We start from the raw sequence: 25,610 nt of genomic DNA on the forward strand, positions 1-25,610 counted from the left end.
TGTCTGAGTAGGATCTCAAAACTTCAGTTACATTGGGGTGTGCATGTGTGTGTGTGTGTGTGTGTGTGTGTGTGTGTGTGTGTGTTCTGCAGGGGGAGCCGTACAGGGCACAGGACAACATAAGAAGGTATACTTCTCCTAGGACAACCCCATCACCCCACACCTCATTCACGGGTTCACACCAGCTAGATTACATGGAAATCCTCATAGTAACTCAACCCTATTTAATTATTCTGTAAATCTTAGCCATGCCGCTGCTGGTGGATTAATCTGTTTATGCAGTTAGCCTCTATGCTGGGTCTGTGTAGCACTAATCCGTGAAAGGCCCACTGTTCTCTTTCATCCTGCGATCATTTGTCTCTCACTGTGCTGATGTCACATTTTAATGAATTTTTAGCAATCTGAGTAATGCCAGATAACCAGACTCGCAACTCCCCACAGCATGGCATGCTGTTTTCATTGCAGCACAAAAAATAAAAATCATATTCCCCTGTTCAGGTAGGAATTACATAAATTAGGAGAAGAAGGTAAAATGGGATTTGAAGCACCAGGCTGCTCAATTTCATAAAATCTTTAATGACCATATAAATTAACCCTGGAAAGGCAAAAGGTCATCGACACACATTTGCATACACTCTTCTATTTGCTTTTGATAAGCAGAGCTTTTATGCAGAGAACATGATACAATTAACCCTTCAATAACCATACAAAACGCTGCTACGGACATTTTAAGTGTCAAGCATTAACTGAAAATTACACACTGCATAAAATTTTCATTGCAAATGCTATAGTGATTGAAAGGGGAAATCGTGGCCCTCTCCACACCCCATGTTTTATTAATAACATTCTGACAGCAGAATGAAATATCCACTGTCATATGTAGCAGCTGAGCACAAAAAAAAAAAAAAAAAAAAAAATTGCTATTTAGTGCCTCGCTTGCCAGCCCCGCTCTGCAACTGTGTGAGCAGGAAACAACGGAAGGGGGCAGTTCTGGGCTCAATGGGGGAAACAAGAACATTATTTGAAATAAGAGTTTGTTTCAACTGTGAGTCTTCAAAGGCACCATACAAATCCATTTATTCCATATTTGCACTTTGCCACTGCACAAAGGCAGAGCCGAGGTCCGTGGTGGAGGGGGTCAGTCATCTGAGGGCTTTGGGGGAAGCTTCCCTTTCAGGCAAATACCTGTGAAATTTTTACTTTAAGAGGAGAGAATCAACACTTCTTAAGGCTCTAGCCTGCCTTCACCCCGTCAGTGATAATTACTGATCAAACACAGGCTCCCTAGTCCTGGCAGGAGCCAGCCTGGGTGGGGACCGTGGCCGGCTTGGTCTGGGGGCCTGGAAGGCTGAGGCCACGACTGGATTGGGCTGTTTCCCTGCCAAGTCCACACATGTGACGTGACATCCAGTGTCAAGCCTTCTACCTACGACAGCCCATGGCAATTACTTTTCAACTCATCCTGGGGACGGGATGCAAGAGTTCTTTGAGTAGATTTACTGGCCCTTTCCCCCAGGGCTGGAAAATGAAGTGTCAGAGTGCTACTGAGTGTCCTTATCTTGAGGGGACATAAAATTGTAAGGGCTATCGCAACTCACATTAATAAAACATAGTGCGTCAGGAGAAGAAAACAAAAATTATGAAGGTACTAAAAGACAAAACTACAGTATAATCTGGGTCTCGTCAGACTCTTTTTGCAGGTCTTCCTCATTTTCCAGTATGCGTTTTAAGTGTGAGAGAAATTCCCAGACATGTTCTTCTATACATCACTGCGGTGTCTGACCTCAGCCTGACCCTGGCAACAGTTTGAGAAATCTGAATGTGAACAAAGACTCTGTGTCAGCAGCAGGGAAAGATTGTGGCGTAGACTCTCCCCATCAACTTAATCGCAAACAGCAGTTCTGAGGCCATAACTTTGCCTGGCTCTTCCAAGCCACAACTCATAACCTCTAGAGGTGGATTTGCCCGCACTGCCTCTGTTCCTGTGACTTTTTCCCCCTCTCTCTTTTCTGGTTCTTCCTTTGAAGTAGGCAGGCAATTAGCTCTAATGCTCAAGCAATTCAGGCCTGTTTTGTGGTTTGGAAGGCGTAAGCTGTTTATTACAGGTAGGCTCTTTGGAGCCATAGAACTTTGCAAATTTTTAATCATGCAAAAAATAATCAAAGGGTAACTTATATACACCATAAAGTTTCATACAAGGCAGGAAAAAAAAAAGCTCACTTTCATTCTTAAAGAGAGCTTTTAAAAGAAATTTGACATTCATTTTATAAAGAGACTTTAGAGTCGAGAGTATTGAGGAGAAACAGCTTTCCAGGAAAACCGTAGGTTGCATTTGGGGTTAAAGGAAGGGGTGTCTACATTCTAATTTTCAAAACCACATTTCCTCAACTGTAAAATGCCATAAAATGTAAGGTGCTTTATCAAAAAATATATATATATATTATTAAGGTATTACTATGTAATATGTATTAAAGGAATGCCTTAAAACAAAGGAAAATTCCATAAAATTCCACCCTACAAAACTGCAAAATAAAGACACTAAGTTACATAAAATTCCAAAATAAAGATGCTAAAGCAGTTTTCATTTTCATCAATAGGATTCTTCACTCATATGTACAACAGTCACATTTCATAATACTGTTGTATTCATAATATATGTATTTTTAATTATGCTTTGCTCTATGAGATATAAAAACTATAGTATTTATTCATATGCTAAACATTATGGCCTGAATATACTTAAGCTTAAAATGTGCATTAGGGTCCTGTAAGACTTCCCAATTTTCAAATAAATGATAATACATTTTTATTTTTAAATGTTTCAAAATGCTAGGAAGAAGACAAAATGCTACTGTATTCTCATATTATACAGGTGTGTTACAAAAACTTCCCCTAGCATTTTTATCACACCTAACATAAGGATCTTATAAGTTGCATGGCACATACACATAATCTATATTTAAAAGAGGTTTTTGAGTGAGTAGTTTAGAATACTTCCACTGGAATAATAAAAAATAATTGGAAAATGACTATTAATTTCTTCTATAAAATTATACAATTTCTAAGCAAATCTACTTCAGTAACAGCCCTCTGATCTAAGCACCAGCCAACTGTGCTTGGTTCCCATTGCTTTATTTTACAATTGTGTTTGGGAACCTTCTGAGCTGTCTAAGGAAAACACTGCATACTTTTTAAGCCCATGGAGTAATCATGTAAAGAAGAAACAGAGAATAATAACTTAAACATTTTCTGTATTAGTGTTAATTTTAGATATTGAGCCTCTACTCTAGACACCTGGCTTGTAAGAATTCTTTCCTGACCTCCTCCACTGTCTCTCTGTACAGACCCACTCCATTCAAATTGATCCTCCATCTGATCTACTTACATCTGACTTTCCCCTTAAAACCTTTGAGTGATACCCATCACTTACAAAGAAAAAGCGCTGTCTTCTGTACCTGGCAAGAATACCTTCAAGACACCCGGTCCTTGTTTCCCACACCAGTGCTTCCTACTTCACTTAGAATCATATATCAACTTCTTGCACTGGTTGAAATTACCAGGCTTTTGTCTGCCTTTCTGACTACACCTTATCCTCTTCACCTACTCATTCACTAACCTCTCTCCAGAGATATTAACCTTCTTTGTCTTGCTGGAACATCACTAACTTCTTAGGACCACCTCTCCCCGAAAGGCATTCCCCAGATTCATGTAATTGGCTCCTTCTCATTAGTTAGGACTCAGCTGACCTGTCATTTCCTCAGAGAACTTCTCTGACCACTGCCTCTAAGGATGTTCAACACCTGTGGGATTCTCAGACTTTAGTAGGACTCACATCACCTGGAGGGCTTGTTGACTACAGATTGCCAGGCCCCATCCTCATGGTTTCTGATTCTGTAAATGGAGGACGGGGACCAGGAACGTGAGTTCTTACAATTCCCAGGTTGTGCTGATGCTGCTTATAGGGCAGCCACACTTTGAGGAGCTCTGCTGTAACCATTCTCTCTTTTGCTTCCTCCATTTTGTTCACTGCAATCTGGATAGAACTTCTTTATTTGTATAGAACTATTGTTGAAAAAAAGGAGAGAAGTCATCTGTCTTACTCATGACTGATGCCCGACAGTCCCTGGCTCTAATATTTTGAGTAAAATTAAGGGTTCCTAGTTTTCTTACTTGGGAATACTACATTTATAACAGGATGACATCAGTTAAGATGGAGGAGGAGAAGAAACAGTCTTGTAAAAATGAGAAGTTACATTTGGAATCTGTTATATTGGACTTCCCTACAGAAAACTTCTGTGAAAATATCCAGAAAGCATGAGAATATCTCAACATAAAGTTTCTCAGAGACCTAGTGAAGGTGTAGATCATGGTACCCTTGTTCACAAAGCAATAAATAAATGCACTGGTAGGGGAGGTTTTCTTTTTTGTTTGGCATTTTTGTCATAGTCTAGACATTTGGCCCATTACCTCCAAACTGATAGTAATAAAATCCTCTGATTGGGCTGTAGGTGAGGGAAGAGAACTGGTTTACGCTATTAACGTGAACTCGTTAAACATGCTCTCCAGTCTTCTAGGGGAAAACAACATTTAAATGAAAAAGTACTCATGAGAACGCATAAGTGAAGGTGAACTTAACTTTAAAGAATTTTTAAAGAGAGAAGTTCTGACTTTATACTGGAGGAATCTTTTCATTTGCAAAATGTATTTCAGTTCCCCATTATGAATGCAAAGGACTTTTTATAATGTTTTTTTTTTTTGGTCCTATATATCATATTATTATTATTCCAATTGTAGAAATCTGAAAATTGGGATAGTGCCAGGAATAAATGTGAGTTGTGGAAACATGGGTAAATATCCTCTTAAATTATCTGAATACAATGCAGCTCAGAGAGCATTGCTGCCATTTTTTTTTTAATACACACACAAACACACGGAGCACAGGGACTAGTAAATGTGTTGACATGGGGGTACAAAGTCCAATCAACTCATTAATTACCCCAAAATAACTCCACCATCTAGGTTGTTTGATTTGGGGGAAAAATAATATCTGGTTTTTTATCTTCTACTTTGTAACAAACTGACCAGGTAGGTGAAACCTCATAGTGTGTAAATGCAGATGTGAGAAATTATCCTACAGGAGTTGCTGGCTCTTTAAGATGTTACTTTATATATGTATCCAAATATAGTATGTACGCATCCAAATATAGTACATATATATTACCTATATATTATATATGTCATTTTTTATTTAATTTTGCTTTTAACTTATTTGTGTAAGAGATCCGATCAGATCTAATTAGAGAAGTTCCAGAGATACATTCATTACATAAATGATGGGAGTAACAAATGTAATTCACTTAGGACAAACAAGATGTTGAGAAGGAGTAGACCAGTTACCTGAGGTTGCTCTCAATTGTTGCTCTGTAAGGTCATCCTCACAGGTCCTGGCTCCCAAAGAGGCAGTTTCTGCAGAGGACATTAGAGTGAAAAGGTAATGAGCACAGCATGTCCAGCTCTGCAGTCACAGTATCACAACCCCAAATCTGACTTTCGAAGAAAACAAGCACCAGGTGGAGCCCAGGTGAGACCCCAACACTCTGTACATCCCAGGGAACTGAGGTTACCAAAATGAGTCTAAGCTTAGATCACATTCTCGATCGGCAGCACACAACAAATACAACAATACAGACAAAACATGGAAGCAGGAAGACTCATTGGTTTTTATGTCTTGGATATTTGGCCAGGCCTGCATGATAGGAGTATGTGTTATAATGACAATGGCACATTGCAAAAATCATGAGCACATGTCTGCTTCTCTGTCAGGAGAGCAAAAAAGAAAGAAAGAAACAACAACAAAAAAACTTCAATATCTGATAGCTGATCTGAGAGACCAAGGGAAAAAACAAACAAAACAAAAACAAACAAACAAAAACAAACCCAAGGACCGGAGGAAACCTGGAGAATATGTCCAGGTTGTCAATAAGTTCACATCTTTATTCTCATCTTTTGGTTGAGCTCCAGAGCAGAAGTGCCAACAATGTCTTGGTTTGCTAAACTCAACTCCATACACAAATCATTATTTTTATCTACCTCCATTCTTCCTTTGTGTTCTCTGTTGTGTGGGAATTTATAAGAAAATGACTGGACCTCAGAGATCACCCTCAACATCTCCTAATCTTTCTCCACATTGAGTCATCCCATGCTGTTGATTCTATGGGAATGTCTCTTGTCATGTGTGTTTCTCTATTTCTCTGTCATCTTCTCTTTACTGACAATTTCAGTGGCCCCCACAAAAATCGTCCTGCCCTGAATTCCTTGTTTCACCAGACTAATCTCTCATAAAACCACAAGACCTTTTTATCCAGAAGACGGAATTGCCTAAGCACCACTCATAGCTCCGTCCGTTTCTAGGTAAGGGAACTTAGGTACAAAATTTAAACTTTCTAAGCTTCAATTCCCTCTTCGGTGATATGCAGATATAACTGTATACATAATCAACAATTATAAGAGAAAAAATACAAATAAATGTGCAATGTGATCTAGTCTTCAAAGTGAGAAAAGGCTGGATTGTAGTGAGAGGTTGAAAAGATCATCACACAATGCTTACACACGGAGACCCGTGTTTATCTAATATTTCTGGGCACCAGCATCTCTAGTTGATTCTAAGGCTTTGATTAAACAAATAATTAACCTTGAAAATAGAAGTGCACACCAAGGCACTATTATTGCATTTACTGATTGTTTTTCCTGCAATGTACAACACCTCTGGCCTCTGGTGGTAATCTATTTAAAAAGAATCATAATAAACCCTCAGTGTCTTTACTCCAACAACAACAAAAAACATCAGGGTTATTTGTTTTGTTTTGTTTTGTTTTTAATAAACAAAACTTGAATTAGTCTTGAAAGAAAGAATTCATCCTTAATTCTTACTTATAAATCCAAATAACTTCCAAATTGATCACAGTATTGATATCCATCCAATATGTCATTCAGGAAACCTTTCTTCCTCTTGGCAACCTCTTGGATCTTTATGCCTTGACCAGCATTGTTCCTTTTACTTTGTGAATGTCTTTTTGTCTGTCTCTTGTTAAACTCTTATTCTTCCTTCAAAGCCTGAAGCAAGAGCTGCCTCCTCTGTGTTCCCATAACAATTAGCATATAAACATGTTATAAGCTATTTATTTATATATATGTTATACATAACATATATATAATATTATGAGCTATATATTTATATATATATATTGATAACATTATCAATATATATATCCTAAGTGTATTATGATACCTTTTTATATGGTTCACGCATATTTCCCCAATAAATTGTGAGTTCCTTGAGAACTTTCACCTTCACAGATTCTCAACTAAGGACAAAGTGAGGCATAGCAAAGTCACCAGGACGCTCTATTCAAACACGAATCTACGCCCTCTATGCTAAAGCAGATGAATCTCAAGATGAGAATTTTATAAAAGCTTCCCAGAGCCTCAAGCCTCTAAATTCAAAGCCCTTTCAATTATACCAAGCACAGATACTAATTCTGTGACATATACAGATCTTCCTCTACTTACGATGGGGTTAAGTCCCTATGAATGCATCGTAAGTTGAAAATACCTCAAGTTGAAAATGCTTTTAATACACATAACCTACTGAACATCACAGCTTAGCCGAACCTATCTTAAATGTGCTCAGAACACTTATATCAGCCTGCAGATGGGCAAAAATCATCCAACACAAGGCCTATGTTACTGCATACTGTACTGAAAGTGAAAAACAGGATGGTTGGGTGGACACAGGATGGTTGCAAGTCTACTGGTCGTTTTCCTTTGTGAGTGCCTGGCTGATTGGGAGCTGGGGCTTGCTTCCACTGTCCAGTGGAAAGTGATGAAAGAGAATCTTACCATATATGGTTAGCCCGGGAAAAGATCAAAATTCAAAAATCGAAGTATGGTTTCTACTGAATGCTTATCACTTTCAACCACCATAAAGTTGAAAAATGTCAAATTGAACCACCGAAGCAGATTACCTATATAAATGTGTGTGAGAGTGTATGAAACCATTTATTTCACTCTTCTCTAGAAAAAAATATAATTTATCAAAGAATCCTTATCATTCCAAACATATACACACAAACACACATTTCAATGTATCAGATACTCATTCAAACAGATATCAGGAGTATCTAAGTAAATTTGACCAAATGATTACTACTCTTTTATGATTCATGGAAATAAAAATTTAAAAGTGACAACTTACTGAGTTTGTGTTTCTGCCAGTTCTCTGATGATCTATCCATGTAAAATAGTCATGTAAGGGGGGCCTGGGTGGCTCAGTTGATTAAATGCCTGACTCTTGATTTCGGCTCAGGTCAGGGTCCTGGGATCGAGCCCTTGACAGGCTCCTCCCTTAGGAGGAGTCTGCTTCTCTACTTCTCCCTCTCCCTATGCCCCTCTCCCCCCTGCATGCTCTCTAAAATAAATATATAAATCTTGAAAAACAGTCATGTAATCCTTATGGTAAAGTCATGGAGCAAACATTAATCCTCATTTCACAAATCAGGAGACTGGAGTTTAAAGAGGTTAAGGTCACTTGCCCCAGGTTCTCAAGTTTGAAAGTGACAGAGCCTGGAGGGAACCCAGTTCAGCCTGGTATAAAGGCTGTGAATGTCTGGATGTGTCCAGCAGTAGAGCCACAGTATCAAGGAGCCTATAAAGGGTTTCCTATCTTAGTGAAGTCCCAAAACCAAGGTGAGGAGGATGGGGGGGAGGGGTGAGGAGCAAAAGAAAGCAACTATCACTAGTCTTGTACAAATTGTGGTATTTCACAAAACATTACATTCCTTGAATATATGATGCAACTAAATAATAGTTCGGTGCCACACTGAAATCATTTTATTTAAGAGTGATTTAAGGAAATGTGCTAATGTCAAAACCAGAAACTGTTATTTAATCTCACAAATTAGGATACGTGGTACTTGGAAACTGTTCCATTGAGAAGGACTTGTGCAAATAATTTTATAAAGGAATGTAGTTCAGAGAGCCACAGAATATTTTTATGTCCTCAACAATGCTGCTCTCTTTATACAAATGATATAAATATTTTAATAAAGGAGCTTTTAACTTAACAAATGAACTGATTAATCTATACTTTTCTGCCTGTGTAAATGAAATGTTTAAAACCTAGTAATGATACATAGCATCTTTCAATATTTTACTTTAATAATTGCTCTATAATAACAAATCTGACTGCTGTTAACACAATCTGTCTCTTTGCTGTGATTTAATTAGATTACTAATTTGTGTTCTCTAGCACCTGACCTTTCTTATTTAATACTATTTAAAAATAATACCACTGACAATTTATCCAGTATTCAGCTCTATTCTGTCAATTTGGTGATGATCACACATTTGAAAATGGTACCAAATTACTCTATTTTTATTAACACAATGTGGGAGTAATCGGTCCCATTTTCTGTGGAATAGTGTATCGATCATCACAATCACCATCATCAACAACAACAGTTCACAGAGTATTTACTCTGTACCTGGTACTAACTGATGCCCTTTATATGCATTGGAACATACCTAGCAAGTGGTGAGCCATGATTTGAACCCATGCATTTTTATTTCAGAGATAGGTATTTTAACCACAATGATACACTAAGCCATATTTTTAAAATCCTAAAAGTAGCTTTCCTTTTGTTTCTGCAATTATGTCTTGTGTTCATTTTTCTCATTTGGCCTGAATTCTGGTAAATACCCATTCCCCTGGCCCAACCCAAATGGTTATATCTCCAAAGACAATGTCTAAAAACCTAAATTTTTAGGTTTCCTGTTCCCTTTAGTTATGAGACAGAAGGTTCTCAAGCCTCTGTCTCCTTTCCTCACACTTGCCTCCCCAACTCATAAGCCTGTCCATTTCATTACTCCTTTTTGCCTTCCCCCTCCCTTATATGAATAATTATTCCGGTAAGTAAACTGATAACATTTAGGCATTTCATCTTCATTTAAAAATGATCACGGTCTCATCTGTCAAATCTTTTTTTTTTTCCTGCTAATAAGAATAATATTTTTTTTAAAAGCTATAACCAATACAAATCTAATGATCAGGGAAAGATCTGAAATTTAAATTTTTTGAAACAGTCTAGATACCTAAGCAGAGAATTCTAAGTTTAAGAATGTTTGTTGTCATCTGGGAATAAGTCTAACCTAATCTGCATTTCATGATCACACAGTCATGAGCTTTCTCCATTCTTATCAGCAAAATTTGGGAAGCATTTGGTACAAGTTCAGTAAATTTTTAAAACACTGCCAAGTATAATACTAAGACAGTATCTGCCTACAAAATTTTCACATCTCATTTCCTCCCAGTGATTTGCTAATGCATTAAGTAATAAAGTATACCATGATTTTCGCAATGTATAGCACATAAAATGAAATATATACCACTAAACAGAATAAATATTAAGCCAACTAGTCTAAAGTAATAAAGCGAAAGAAAAACATTTTCTGTAGTCCTAGGAAACAGTTTGAGTTCTCCTCTCCTTGCATCCATTTAAAAAAAAAAAAATGAGTCCAATTCCTGGAAAAGACAAAAATTCTAAAAGATCATCCACATTTCAAAAACCCTACCTTCTTCTCATTTCTCTTTCGAAGCCCCTCCTACCTTTACTGCAGCTGCGTGATTCATTGTTCTAGGATATTTCAGGGACTCTGATATATAAGATAAGTTATTTACAGCACTCTGATTTTAAAATAATAAGTGAATATTTGGTTGGAAACCTGTTAGGTGCTAAGCACATAACATCAATTTTCTTACTCAATCCTTGCAGTATATCTGTACAGGAAAAAACATTGCTTTTTTGAAAAAATTGAGATATTAAAGCTCAGAAATTTTAAGTAATTTTTTTGCCCAAGGCCAGAGAGTAGCAAAAGTAGGATCTGGACTTAGTCATACTCTCCCCTGAACACTGCTGCCTCCAGGCAGCCCCCGGGACTTCTGGGCCAGGATGTCTAAAACCTGAATTCCCTACCTCCTAAGAACAAAACAAAACAAAACAAAACAAAACAAAAAACAGTTCAAACTCCTTTAAAGCAAATTCATCTCAACAAGATCAATATCTAGAAGAACAAATCAAGTTCAACATCTTTTATTATCTTGCTAGTTTACATTTTAATAAAGACCTCTGAACTTGCTTGTGCAACTGCAAAAGTGAAGCCTGTTTTCAGATGAAACAAGGTTGCAATTAAAAATGGTTTCAAGTGGTCTCCATCTTTTTCCTACCTGGATACAAAGAGTGCTCTTCTAAAAAGCTGAGCAACTCAGCATGCTACCAAATGGTTTTGAGTAACTAAGCAACATCATCTTTGTTGACCTGCAGTGCTTTCTCTCAAATTATTTCTTCTAGGCAGTAACAGATTGAAGTGCATTGGATGCTCCAGTGTCAATTATCTGAACGGGGCTGGATTTGTAATTTTTTTATTTTCTGGAAAAGTAAAGCTCCTTTGTCCTGCCCTGTCTGGTTTTACCCAGAAGTTATTTTTATATAGTAAGGGAGTAGTATCTCCTGGGACCTCTAGGCCAGGAAAGTGTGATCACTTCTTTCTGCTTCTTGAATCATCTATGACCTCAGTGTAATGGGACCTCAAAAGAATTTAATAAGTTCCTGAGATCAATTAGTCTCAATAAATTACTCATACAACTTCTTAATGTGTCTTACTTGAAAGTGCTCTTACTGCTTCTTTCTTAAATTTATTAATTTCTAATACATTTCTCTGCATAAGATTCTGTTTCATTTCTGATTGTTTTCAATTAAGAGATCAAAATTCTATTGTTGTAACTTAGGGAAAACATTGTGCTCACATCTGTCAGTTACCCAGTCATCTGTACCTAAGTCCTTATAGGATTCATCATAATCTCCATATTGTCTGAAACTGTTTTCATTCCTTAGCATATTGTGTTGGCTTTGCTAGGTGGTTCATCAACATAGAAAACACCTCTGGTGGTCTACATACTGATTCTCACCTTGCCCAGTGATAGCCTTTGCTCCTGTGGAGCCCTGGCTGTTCATTTCAGCCTGTTGCTTTGTATCACATAGCAAGTTTTTAATCTATGAGAACCTCAGCTTTCTACTCCATAGCTACCAACTTTTCTGAATAGCCTCATGCTAGGTCAAAAGCGTTTTAAAGTTTTTTTTTTTTCTTAAAGCAAAGAAAATAAATGTTTATCCAGCAGTGCATTTTTATCACTATTTCCTTCACTATTTTCTTTCTTTCTTTTTTTTTTTTTAAGATTTTATTTGTTTATTTGACAGAGAAACAGCGAGAGAGGGAACACAAGCAGAGGGAGCAACAGAGGGAGAAGGAGAAGCAGACCCCACTGAGCAGGGAGCCTGATGTGGGCCTTGATCCCAGGACCCTGGGATCATGACCTGAGCCTAAGGCAGACACAACTGAGCCACCCAGGCACCCCTCCTTCACTACTTTCAAAGACTCCTTACAAGGGTATCATTTACTCTCAGGGAAGTTGCATTTCTTTGTTTCAGACTTACTGTTTGGTTCTTGGAAGCTTCTATATCCTCTCTTATGTTTTCACCTCAAAGACTTTAGCAATAATAGGTGCCCCCTCCAAGACTGCATTGTTTTTAAATTATTAAAACAATTACAGAGTTTAATCAATTTCACAACTTTAAAACAAAACTGATTTTATTTCAATCACATTCAGTGAATCATTGGGCATACTACTTTGGAGTCATGATCCATGAAACCATTGTCCACTCTTTTTAAAAAAATTTTTAATTAAATCAGCCAACATATAGTTCATCATTAGTTTCAGAAAACATCATTCACTCTTGTTGTGAAGAACCAGAATGAGTAACCCTGTGTTGAAATAATGGTAATTTTTATAAACTGAGATTCATTCTCTTTGCTTGAGATTTTAAGCAAGCAAAGATAAAAGGTGAGCCATCAGTGACGTAAAAATTGCCCACCTCTGCTAAAGCTATCTGGCCCTCAGAAGCCTGTGTTCTTAAAACACTATTTCATTAGAAGAGTATGGACTGGATCAAGTCCCACGTTAGGCTCCCAGCAAAATGGGGAGTCTGCTTCTCCCTCTGACCTTCCGCCCTCTCATGCTCTCTCTCACTTGTTCTCAAATAAATAAAGAAAATCTTTTTTTTGTTTGTTTTTTTAAAGAAGAGTATGGACTATTCCTATGCATGTATTTGTATTAAGAAAAAAGAAAGAAAGAAAAAAAAAAAAAACAAAAACCATGGACTAAGAAACAGATACACCTGGACTTGAATCCCAGCTCCAACACCTTCTAGCTATTGGACACAGCAAGTTACTTAGCCTCCCTGAAATTCAGGATCCTAGCTGTAAAAATGGAAGCAAAACTAACCAGATTTCAAGGTGTGATAAGGAGTAAAGAATATAAAGCATCTAGTGCTGAATAAGTAAGTCAGTAATAGTTTTAAGCAGTAGTTGTAAGTAGTAGTTGTACTCATGCATGAGTCTTCTCTGGCTTTGATCCATCCTGCTGGATACAAGTTATTCAAAGGAAAGTCTACATCAATTTGATATTATGGCTTTTTAGGTTATATTTATATGTCATATACTCTCTATCAGTTAAGTTAGTATTTTAGACTTTTAAAACATCACTATTATATGTGTAGATATTTTGGGAAGAGCAAATGTTAACAAGACTAAACATTGTTTTCCTAAGCTGTGTAATTTGAAAGTTTTTTTTTTTTAATCCCCAAGCAAATTTTATATTCTGCAATAAAAGTGGTATGTATACCAAGTTGTAAAGACTGTTCAATTCACACTGGTTTGGCCATTTACAAAAGTTAAAGTGAAGAAGATGAACTCTTTAGACTGGTAGTGATATCAGAGTCAGCCCTAAGTTTCCTCTTGGAAGAGAGGGACACTGTCCTTTCCAATTCCAAACCCCACCTCCACCATTGGCCTTTCATCAAGAGAAAAATTTAAGGAGAAGTCACAAACAACCTCAGATTATACAGATTTGTAAATGTGGCAGTCTCCAGAACCCTGAACATCTCCATTTATACACAAACACTGAGTTTGCTTAATTTTCTAGATTATTCCTTACAGTACAGTCACCTAAATCATATGTCCGACCATACACAACATCAAAGCACATAACACTTCTCTTCAAAGCAATTCATAATGAACCAGAGACAATAGTTTAGAGCTTTTACAAAGGCAATGTCAAATGGGAAATGTATGGAATGGCAATTAAAACTTTAGCTTCCATCTGTGTACATTTAAACAGCTCTATTAACATGTTGGAGCCAGTCTTCTCATCTGTATAGGGGGAACAAAATGATCTCTGCTGCTTGCCACGGCAAGTCATTGTAAGGATGAAATGTTAGTTGTTATCAACACTTCCAGTTGACCATGCAAAGTAAGGAAATATAGTCTTGGTATCATACTCTTTAAATATTTAATGTCTTAAATATGCTGACATGGAATGTACCACTACTACTTATAATAAACTCCTCTATACAGTTATATATAGGGGGAAATTATTGCTTCTCATGTGCAGGCTTATTTATTTTGTGAATTATATATGGCTATAAAAGAAAATCCTCAGATGACTAGATCAATTCTTTTTTATCAACACTATAATTGTTGAAATAAATTTACCATTAACCTCAGATGCAGAAAAGTTTCCTAAATTATATGTAAATAATCCTTGGATTTTCACTATTTGGAGTTTTTTACATTTCACCACATTAGGAATGGTCAAATTTATATGGTCATATACCCCAAATTATACTTAGGAGAATTGACCTAGGCAATGATGGATACAAACATAAGTAAAATAAATCTGGAAAGGGAAAGTTAGTGAAAGTATGCATAGTCCCAGAAAAGGAAGATTAGAAAGTCCAGGTTGAAGCCAAGAGTGAAAAATGTACTATTGGAACCTGCTATGAATTTTCAAGACAATACTTATGCATACCCATGAAACGTTTATTTAATAAATCATTCATTAATGAGCAAACAGATTGATGAGATTTGGCACATTGCTTTCTTTGGACTGTATTAGCAGTAGAAAAAATGGTTTCTGAGACATGGCCAATTTTTTTCCTCCTTTGTCTGAATGCAAAATATTGGCAAAGGGTCCCTTGATCTTGGCAAAGTGAGTTTTAAGCAGGGGGTGCCATGATCCTATTTGCATCTTTGGGATGCTGTATGGAAGATGGAATGGTGGAGGAAAAGTTTTGTTACTTAAAAAAAAAAAAAAAAAAAAAAGTTTACTGGAACATTCACTGTACCTCAATCCATTACTGTCTAGAAAAAGTCATGGATAAAGGAAGAACAGTGATTCCATTGGAGAGAAAAACGAAAGTTCAAAAGTCCAAGATTGGGATGAGAGAAATATGATGAGCTCAATTTTGGACATGAAATGGAGCGGAACTGTTTGGAAAACATTTAAGTTTATAAAACTAGATCTTAAAAGAGAAGTTTAGGTTCAAAATACTTGGAAGCTAATACCTGTGAGTAAATCTCAGGAGCAACGCATAGAGTATGGAACATAAGTTCTAAGGAGAGAACTCTAAGGAAAATTAAAAAGAGGCACTGAAGATCACTGAAACATGATAAAAGATAATGACAGAGAAAAAAGAGGTAAACACAGGACCCTGGGGTGACTGGTAAAACAGTGGCCAAAGGACAAGAACTCTTCCAGAAGTATGAGGCACAAATGTACAGTTACACAGAGAAGTCAAGTAAAATAATGTATTGGTGACATTGGGAGAGATAGATAACGACTCGACCAAAGAGCTAGTCACGGAACAGATACATATTTCAAAGGAGGAGCAGATAGGACTTGCCAGTGGGTTTGATGAGGCAAGTGAGAGAACAGGAAGAGTGAAAGATGACTATGATTTTTTTTGCCCAAGAAATCAGAAGAACGCAGATGTAATTTACTGAGATGAGGGAGAAGGCAGATGGAAAAAGTCAGGAGGGAGAGAAAGCTTGGTGTCTGTAGTTCTGAACATGTTTACTTTGAGATGTCCTGGTTATACATCCAAGTAAAGGGGTCAAGTAAGCAGATGTGGGGTGGAGGAAGGGAGGGGAAAGGGAAGGGAGAGGTCAACGTATAGATGGTAGAGTACGTCCTTGAGATGAGATTGAATAAGATCACCTAGAGAATGAGAGTCCCTGATTGAACCTGGGCTACACTCCTACACAGGGACATATCAAAGCAGGGGACCCCATGAGCAGTCTTTTCCAGCAGGGAGAAGTATTTTATCATTGATGTTATTTAGAATTGTTCATGCATGGCAAAAATAACAATGAAGCAGGTAAATTACCTTCAGTTTTATTGTTTTTAAATTTGCTACAGGGCTTGCTCTCTCTTTATTGCCTACACCGGGTGGAGGCATGCCCACTGTTCCCTTCTAAATTAAGGAGGGAGCAGTGAAGAAGACCAAGCAAAAAGAGTCAACAAGGTAGGAGAAGATCAAGACAGAATAGAGTGTGGAAAGCCTGGTGAAAGAGACATTTCAAGAAGGGAGAGTTCATTTCGTTAAAAGCTGCTGGTTGGTCTAGCCCGAGGAGCACTAGGAACTCCCCAATACATGTGCCAAAGAATGGGTCCTCAGAGGCCTTGACCTTTTGTGGAGTGGTAAGGACGAGACCCCCCCAAATGTGGTGTAAGAGAGAATGAAGATGAAGAACACGGGGATGTCAACTGCAGACAATTCTCTGAGGAGTTTTGCTGTGAAAATCAGAGAAATGGGCAGTACATAGAGGCAGGCAGCATGCAGTAAGGCTTCTCATCATCAGGGTGATGGAGAGAATGCTGGTGTGATGACGTGAATGAGCCAGTGATGAGGAAAACATGACTTAAGGCTGAAGACAGTGAGGCAGGCAGGTGTCCTAGGATGGACTTGGGTGTGGGTTTCTGAAGAGCCGTGGGAATGGGGATGGAAGTCAAGGATCACAGAAGTCACTGAAGTTAGGCTAGGACTTCTCAACCTCTCAGAAGGTGGAAACCAACAGCATCATGAAGAGAATCCAGGGAGGAAAGCTAGGAAGTGGGAAGGACAAGAAGGCACCAAAGTAACCGGATGTGATAAAACAGGGACTCAGAAAGAGAGTCAGACAGCAGAACCCTCTTCGTTTTAGCACATGAAATATCCATTGCCGTCTTTGTGATACACAATGACAGAAACCATTTCTGTTGAGGGAAGATTTGCCTAGCGATCCTGTCTAGCTGTGAGCCAAGAACTGTTTTCCCCTTGTAGATACTATGGGCGCCACGGAAGCAGTAAAACTGTGTTAACAAAAATGAAAGCCTTACAGAACATAAACAACTCCTTATTAAACTCTTTAATTAAGTTTTATGGTAATATAATCACATTGTATTTTTCATAATCTTCCTAAGTTTGATTAAAAAAAAAAAACCTCACATGCAATGCACACAGCACCTGCATTTTGGGATTTGGGGTACCAGGTGAGGAAAGGTCTCAAAAGTGTGTGGTGATTTGGTCCAATAAATTTGCTCTCCTGACAAACTCGAGGAAGTAACTCGTGATCATCACCGATGTAAAAGATGACAAGATGAAATTTCACACTGCCATAAACATCCGATGATTTGAATAAAGAAAAACTGCAAAAAATTAAACCTATTGCTATTCTAAAATACATGATTATAATAAAGAGAGAAAATCGTACTTTGAAATGAACGGGGATAATTCACAAACGATGACCAGAATTCGAATTCAAAGAAATACAAAATAAATAAAAAGCCAGAAATATGGTCACCTTAAGAAAATTAAAAAAGTATGTTGAGGAGGAGGGAGAGGAAGCTGGTGGTAAAGAAAATGAACAATAAGTAATTTTTTCTCTTTTTATCTCATTTCTATATACTATACATAAAAAACATCTCTAATGTGGTAAATAATTTTGAGCCAAATGCAGAATTCTCTTTCGAGGACTTTAAACAATTGATATTATTAAGGATGTAGCAGGAACAGAAAAGTATGTTCAATTCAACACAGCAAGTAATATGAGAATAAATTACATCTTTTATATGGCTAATACCTTTTTCCTGTCCCATATATTATGTGTATCTCTTTACACTCGTTTTCTCACACCTGTCCTCAGGAGGCATCAGCTAATGTATCCCCCCAATACTCTAGAACTTTATTTCCAGAGTGAAGAAAACTGCCCTCTAGTTTGTAGTTTGTTTACAATGATTGAAAATATGCAGAGCTGTGTCTGCTTTCTTCAGCTACACTACGAAATGTTGAGAAGTGTGTGTGTGTGTGTGTGTGTGTATGTGTATGCATATATATATGTATGTATATATGTATACACACACACACACACATATGAAAGGGGGCATATCCAAATGGAATCAATGTTCCAATTCTGCACCCCATCTCCTCTGTTTTATCTCTGAAAGGGTTGCAAGGTATTTAGGGACTGATGTGAGGGCACACTGTTTTCCTTTCTCTTGTCAAATACATGGAGGCCATCCTGTCTTGCTACGTCTTGTGTTGATTCATGTATTCAACGAGCTTTTACTGAATACTGACTATGTGCAGGGCAACTCTGATAGTCACATTACTGGAGGTACGTAAGAACAGTATTTCAGTTTAATCAATCCTTTTCACTTAGAAAGACACAAAAATATCCTGGACTTGCACTGTTCCACATGCCATAAAATATTTCCTCTATACTTACTCAGCATAAATGATATTAACAGACTAACTTAAATATAAGCTCTAAATGTTATAAATGAAACAGGGTCCCTAACATCATTTTATTAAAACTACAAAGGCCTCTTAAAAATCTTGATGAAAAACGACCACCTTTTTCCTAGTACAAAAAAACCTACAAAACTTTATGAACACATTACTTCTTCTCCCCCACCCCTAATTTTTTAGAGGATTATGTTTGGAAGGGGAAAAAAAGGTGTGCCCCTGCTTCTCACTTTTCCCCTGCCCACTTAGCCTGAGAAATTTCCAACAGTTGCCAAGCATGGGAGCCTTGACTCCTTCATTGCTTATATTGAGTTGGTAAGTTTGCCCCATGGATTTATTGTTAACACTCTTTCCTGCTTACTGAGAGTTAACTCAGTGATAGTCCCTGACTTCCTCTACCAGTCCCCCATAGCAGTGGTCCCAGAATGCGCTTTCTGCGCACAGGTCCTCCTGACACTATATCCCTTGTACCTATGGCTGCCAGATCATGCTTCCTACCGCACCTTTTCAGTAGTGTCATTCTCACACTCGAAGGTTCGGTTCCTTCTTATTTTCTGCCTCTTCAAATCTGAACTTCTTTGCTCAGCTTTCAAAGGCTTCCATCGTCTCAACTACCTGGTTAATTTTTGTCGCTTTCTCTTAAATGGTCATTATTATTAGGCTTTCAGTTTGGTTTCTTGCTTCTCAACACAACCATATCAATTTCCTTTCACCCCTAAGTCCGAATCATATCATTTCCCCTCTCAAACCTAAGGAGCATGCCTAAACAAGTGAATAGATGCAGAGACAAACAAATAAAACTTTATTTTTTATTTCCAATATTTATTTTTTATTTTTTATTTCATTCTTCATGTCCTAATACCTCCATTAACCCTACGGATCCAAGACTCCTCTGAACAGCACTGAATTTGATCAAGTTCCTTAAAATGTCATAATTTACCTGACTTACTGAGTCCAGTACATTGATTTTGTCTCCTAGGCAGCTTCTAAACTCCTTGAGGGCAGATTTTTCTGTCTCCCACTAGCCCAGGCCAAATGCTACCCCCGGAGCTGTTGCCCAGTGGATTCCTCTCAAGCAGCTTCTATAATCAATAATGGCAACCAAGGAAAAGAATCCTCCAGGTAACAAAACAGAGTCTTTTCCTCCACTTCATTCTGATTCTGACTGCAATTAATTCATCAAGTATTTGCCACATCTGCTATTAAATACAAGTATTTGGTATTCTCTCTCAAAGGTGAAAGACTTTAAAATCCTATGGCAACAGGCTAAAGAGGCAGAAAACTCTTTTGAGGTATCTGCTGGCTCTGTGAGCAATCTACCTCGCTTTCTTCCTCACACACAACGGTTACACATGGTAGAAGCCAGTTCACCTCCATTGTTTTCCTTCCGCTAGTCCCTTTTTGTGACTGTTTCATGAATATATAATTCCTGTGCATTTAATTCTTTGAAGTCCGAGCACATTCTTGTTTGAAACAAAAGCTCTAGAGGGTGAAATAAGAGTATACAATTATTGCAAAATGGCAATAAAATCACCTCCCCACACTTCCCCTGAGATCTGTGGTCAAGGAGATCTGGCTGAGGGCTGAGACAGACGTCAGCCTGACTTTTAATTTTATGAACTATGATCACTTGGACAAGAAAATATCTTCAAAGGGTCAATATCATTTCTGTAAATGGGAAGAAGACTTTGAAAAGACTGCTTTGAACAACGTTTACCAAAAAAAAAAAAAAAAAAAAAAACACCTTATGAGCAAATATCAATAGTATTTTCTCGACTTCTCTCTTTCTCCCTTATAAGGACTTTTTTAAAAGTGAGGAAATTGCAGTTAAAAATTATTTTATGGCCCTTAAAATGAAAACATTTGCCTATTAAGCTCTAACGACCTACAATATTCTATCTGTAAAGCATCACTTGGCCCCCTGCTGTTTCATTTAACTTTAGCTGAACCTTTTTTTATTGCTTCCTAATCTACCCTAATTTGCCTAAACCCCTTATTTGCCATTTCTCAAACTGTTTGTTTACATCTCACTGAAAATGTGTAACAATAACAAAGTGCTTTAAGGACTAGAAATAATGATAGATTTAGACACATAATTTTACTTCACAGCATAAAAGACGTTCAAATTAACACACGTTCCCGGAGAGCCCACTGGGTGACAAGGGCCATACTTGGCTAGGAGACACTAAGCTGAAAACAGCCTCCCGGTGCCTTCAAGGAGCTTAAGTCTGGAGGAGACAAACTAGAAACAACCAGCACTATTTAGAAAGTGATATATTGGTGCTAAGAGTCAAGTATTCTTGACACAAAGGAATACAAAACAATTAATTCCGTGGGAGAACAAAGCATCAATGCAATGGGTATTTTGTTCTATGTCACGTCATTTACATTACTTTTTTCTGTTTTGGAGAAATATTTTATAAACAAATGATAAGACAAGGATAATGATCAGCTTTTAAAACCTTTCATGATTCAACCTATGGAAATAGCAGAATAAGACAAAGATATCTAGAGTGATGCTGCATTGGGAATCAGAAGCTTGGGTTGTACTATGGATTAGAGGCGTAACCCTGCACAGGTCATGAAACTGGTGAGTGCGTATTTCTCCAGCTATAAAATGAGGGGCTGGATCCATGAGCTGTCAGGATCCTTCTGGCTTTCCTGTTACCTGAACATCTGCAATGATTTTGGGGGGGGGGGGGGTGGTCAACTCACAAGTATTGGCTATAAAGGCTGAGGACAAGACCTTATAAGACCGAGCAATATTTCATGTTTACCTCAAATCTGTTACGTGTACATTTGCATTTACAACCCTCTCTTCACATTCCTTTCACATCATTAGCCGGTTGGTCCACTATATTTGCGGAACCCTTAGCACTTTTCAAAGTACATTCACATTCGTTATCTGAAGTGCTTTAACTTCACATGCTAACCAAATGCTGAAGAATCTCCCCTGGCTCTGTTGCTAAGACCTGCACCTTATCACTTTCTTATTCACTCTCATTTTATGTTACTCCACTTTATGCTTAACTCCATGCTTTTCCTCCTTCCTTTCTTCTCAGAGGAGCCAAATACATCATTTTCTAGCCCTTCTCTACTTACCCATTTGTCGAAATCACTGAAGTGGCTTTGTTTCCACTGAGTGCTTACAGCCTCAAGGAGCAGAAGCACAAAGGTGACTCTGTCTACTACTTCTGTCAATTTGATTTAGGGAAACTCCCGTTTCCTAAGATGGTTTCTTCAAAAATACAATGTCCCTGGAAGGTCTTAAGTTGGCAGCGTGTACTGGGGAAAAGGAAGTCTGTCTATGTAGCCAGGACGCCCAGGAGGCAGCCAACCTACCGAGCGAATGCATGGTCAGGTTGGTGGGTAGAGTTTCAGGGAGGGCAACAAACATAGCAGCGCCAGGGAAAGTGACTCCATCTTTAGAAATGTAATACATGGGGGCGCCTGGGTGGCTCAGTGGGTTAAAGCCTCTGTCTTCAGCCCAGGTCATGATCCCAGGGTCCTGGGATCGAGCCCCGCATCGGGCTCTCTGCTCCGTGGAGAGCCTGCTTTCTCCTCTCTCTCTGCCTGCCTCTCTGCCTACTTGTGATCTCTGTCCGTCAAATAAATAAATAAAATCTTAAAAAAGGAAAAAAAAAAGAAATGTAATACATGTAATATTAAAGTATATTTTTAAGTATATTTTCAACTCAAACTATGTGTCCCTAGTTTTCTTCCAAGGGTCTCAGAGAACAGTATTCTTGCTGAGGAATATTAATCTTCTAGCAGAAGCTACGGACCTCTTTCCTATAAAAACGCACATCAGGATAATTTTGCAGGCAATTACAAGGGAGCATGGACTCTCTAGGCCCAGGGATCCCAGGTTATTAAGCCAGGCAGAAATAACCTAGATAAGCACTTTTGTGGGTGTTACATAACTCCGAGAACGGTCCTCTACATTCTCTTTTATCTCATTAATGTAAAACTTTTTCATTTTCCACAAGAACAAGGATGAAGTCATCTAATTGGAACAGTCACAACTTTGTAGTGTCTTTCTGTTTGTTTGTTTCTAGTAATTATCCAAGGCAGTATTATAGAAGAATGATAGGAGTAACGAACAACTGTTAAGTTCTCAACCAAAATTTTCTGAAAGAATAGAAACACACGTAGAAATGGAACCCCAGATAAGCTGAATTTGGTCTGTAGCATACTCAATATTCAGTGGACACTGACTTATGCCACCTATTTCCCAATGATTTCCTCACTTTATTTGAGTAGGATCAAAAAAAAAAAAAAGAGAGAGAGAAAGAAAGAAAAATGAACAGTTAATGCCAAACCGCATGGATGTGTTTACGTAAAAACAAATCAGCTGATCATTGGGTAAAAAACAAAACAGAACTCCTCTTCAAAAGAAAAATTGACTGCATTTTTCCAAGTATAAAATCTACAAGGAATTAACTGAATTTTTAAACTGAAATAATCAAATGTTTTAGAATCATGTGCTTACGTATTGGCAAGAAATGTTACTCCAGTAGCCGAGAAGTGCTAATGGGCCTCTCCAAACACTTAACTAAATCCTTATGTAGAATAGATTTTATTAAATATAGCAGGAATAGCAATAACTACCAAACGTCACCAAGAGCGTGTAGATTACCAGGAGAACATCCGGTGTTTCTGTATTATGGCTAATCCTGAGACTACGAGTTTTAGACAAATAATATTTTCAAGAAGGCAGTAAAATGACAGTATGCAAAGCAGCTTCATAAAACTTAATACGTATTCTACAAAAAGTGGGAAAAATTTTGATTTGAAAAACAAACCCATAAAGAAGGAAATATTAAAAAATTCAACTTGGTTTTTAAATAAAGTTGATTTCCAGACATCCTTTTTAATTCTCCAGTTCATCCACAAATTTTATCACTGAGTACCTAAGAGAAGTCTGAGAACACTGAAGGATATTGATATTTTGGGGTTCCCCAAATTTGTAAGGTTTCTTTTCTTTTCTTTAATAAACTTGTAAATATTCTCAATCAAAACAAAAATTTCGTCATGAGACATTACTAAGGGGGGGGGGGAAGTGCTTTAGAAACGTTTGGTAAAATCAAGAACGACAATAGATTACAAACTCATAGTAGTCATTTCAAATCCTCTTAAGATAGCCCAGAAGCAGACCAGCATTCCTTTCCCTTTCTTTCCCCCATGAATTTGGAAATCAAGATTTTTCTTAAAAACACAACACCGTATTTAAAAAAAAAAAAAAAAAAACCCTATCAGGAGACTTATTTTTAGAAATTTTTCTTTTATCTGTATATGATACCAATGCTGTTAAAGATTCTGAGATAGGCCAAAGGGCAGTTTAAAAATGGAAACTTTTAAACATCATTAGAGTACATAAACCTCACTCACAGACACCATCTTTGCCTTAAATGTTTATACTAATATTTGCCATTTGCAAATACATCAGTAAAGCCTAGTTGGTTCTTGGGGGAAATTAATCAGATTGAATTCCATCAAATAATAATAATAATAAAGCAAACCATATTATGCTTGCAGCTGTAAACTATACAACATGTTAGACAGAAAAACACATTAGTTCAAAGAGTGCATACCACTGGTTTCATTCATTTCCCTACAGTCCATATGGAGCCTAAACCTACAACGCTTCCCTTTCTTTAGCTCATTCAAAAGACAGACATAATGCTTAAAATAGTCTTTGAAGGCATACATGAAATAAGTATTTGTGGCTATTTTACCTAATAAGGATAAGAAGCTAAAATACCAACATTCCTTTCTTCCAAAGTCTGTGTTTCTCACATTTGACTTAACAATCACCTAAATTTTACTTACTATATGAAGAATTAAACACCTAAGTATATCAAATACTCCTAGACCGAAATCCAACAAAGAAAACGAATGCCTGTTCTCTATTAGACAATGTGAACCGAACTCAGGGTTCCCACCAAGGTTCACAGTGCACTACTAGGCAATTACAAGCTGAAAAGCTTCACGAGTTTTGGTCAGGTATCCCAACCTGAAATTCCAGGCCTGTGTCATTCCCTGAACATCTGCAACACAATCTAACATTCTTAATACATGAGACAAGCGAACACATTTCGTTAATTAGATTCTAAGGCATATTTATGCATACAGCAAATAAATGGAAAAGTTTTATACCAAAAAGCAACATGCAAATAAGCAACAGACTTTTTTTTTCTTTTTTTTACTTTAGAAGCTGATGCTTTGACATTGTTTACTTCATGCAATTTTAAACATGATTCTGTTAATATTTGCCTCAATTAAATATAAGCTTGGGCTAAAAATAATCAACCCATAAAATAAAGCCTTGCTGTTACTTTAAAGTAATTGAGATATGCATGTTCTCAACATTAACTGCTTTTCCCCCCTTGTTCTTATACCCTACAGAGGTTCCAAAATACAATATACACTGATGCATATCTATGACACATATACACATAAGCTAATGCACAAAAGCATCTGATTCTATGTTTACCCAGGGTCATCTGTTATGGTTTCTTTCCTGCCAAACCACTTCTGGTGTTTCCAGCGGGGCAATGACAGCATACACCTTCTTGTTATTATTTATGTACCGAAGGCCAAACCAAATGTCTGGGTGGGTCTCCAAAGACATAAAATCGGTAGGTTTTTTTCCATCCACAGGACCCAATTACATTTAAATAAACCAACTCCTAGTGAAAGATTGGCTCCAACAGAAAATACCACGCAACCACAGACACTGAAATTAAATCAGAGTCGTAAGTTTAGAAGCCACCAACATATTGTTAAAAATAGTCTTTAGTACATCTTTGTGTATGCGTCCACAGGCAAATAATGCACATTAGTAATGAAAAGAGATTGTTCCATTTCCTT

At 37.5% G+C, this 25,610-nt stretch overlaps 1 protein-coding gene across 2 annotated transcripts in view; it reads right to left on the reverse strand.

Annotated features, from left to right (window-relative positions):
* The window catches only part of ZFHX4 (zinc finger homeobox 4), a gene marked incomplete at its 5' end in the record, with an annotated part of 157,172 nt that overhangs the window by 26,595 nt on the left and 104,967 nt on the right, over positions 1 to 25,610 (reverse strand). For both annotated transcript variants that reach the window (XM_080801518.1, XM_080801517.1), the window contains one exon: positions 5,398 to 5,466. In XM_080801518.1, coding sequence (XP_080657644.1) covers positions 5,398 to 5,466 — 69 coding nt within the window. The remainder of the gene's footprint in view (positions 1 to 5,397; positions 5,467 to 25,610) is intronic.

The sequence above is a fragment of the Martes martes genome (assembly GCF_963455335.1).
Source record: "Martes martes genome assembly, chromosome: 4".
Classification (NCBI taxonomy): Eukaryota; Metazoa; Chordata; class Mammalia; order Carnivora; family Mustelidae; genus Martes; species Martes martes.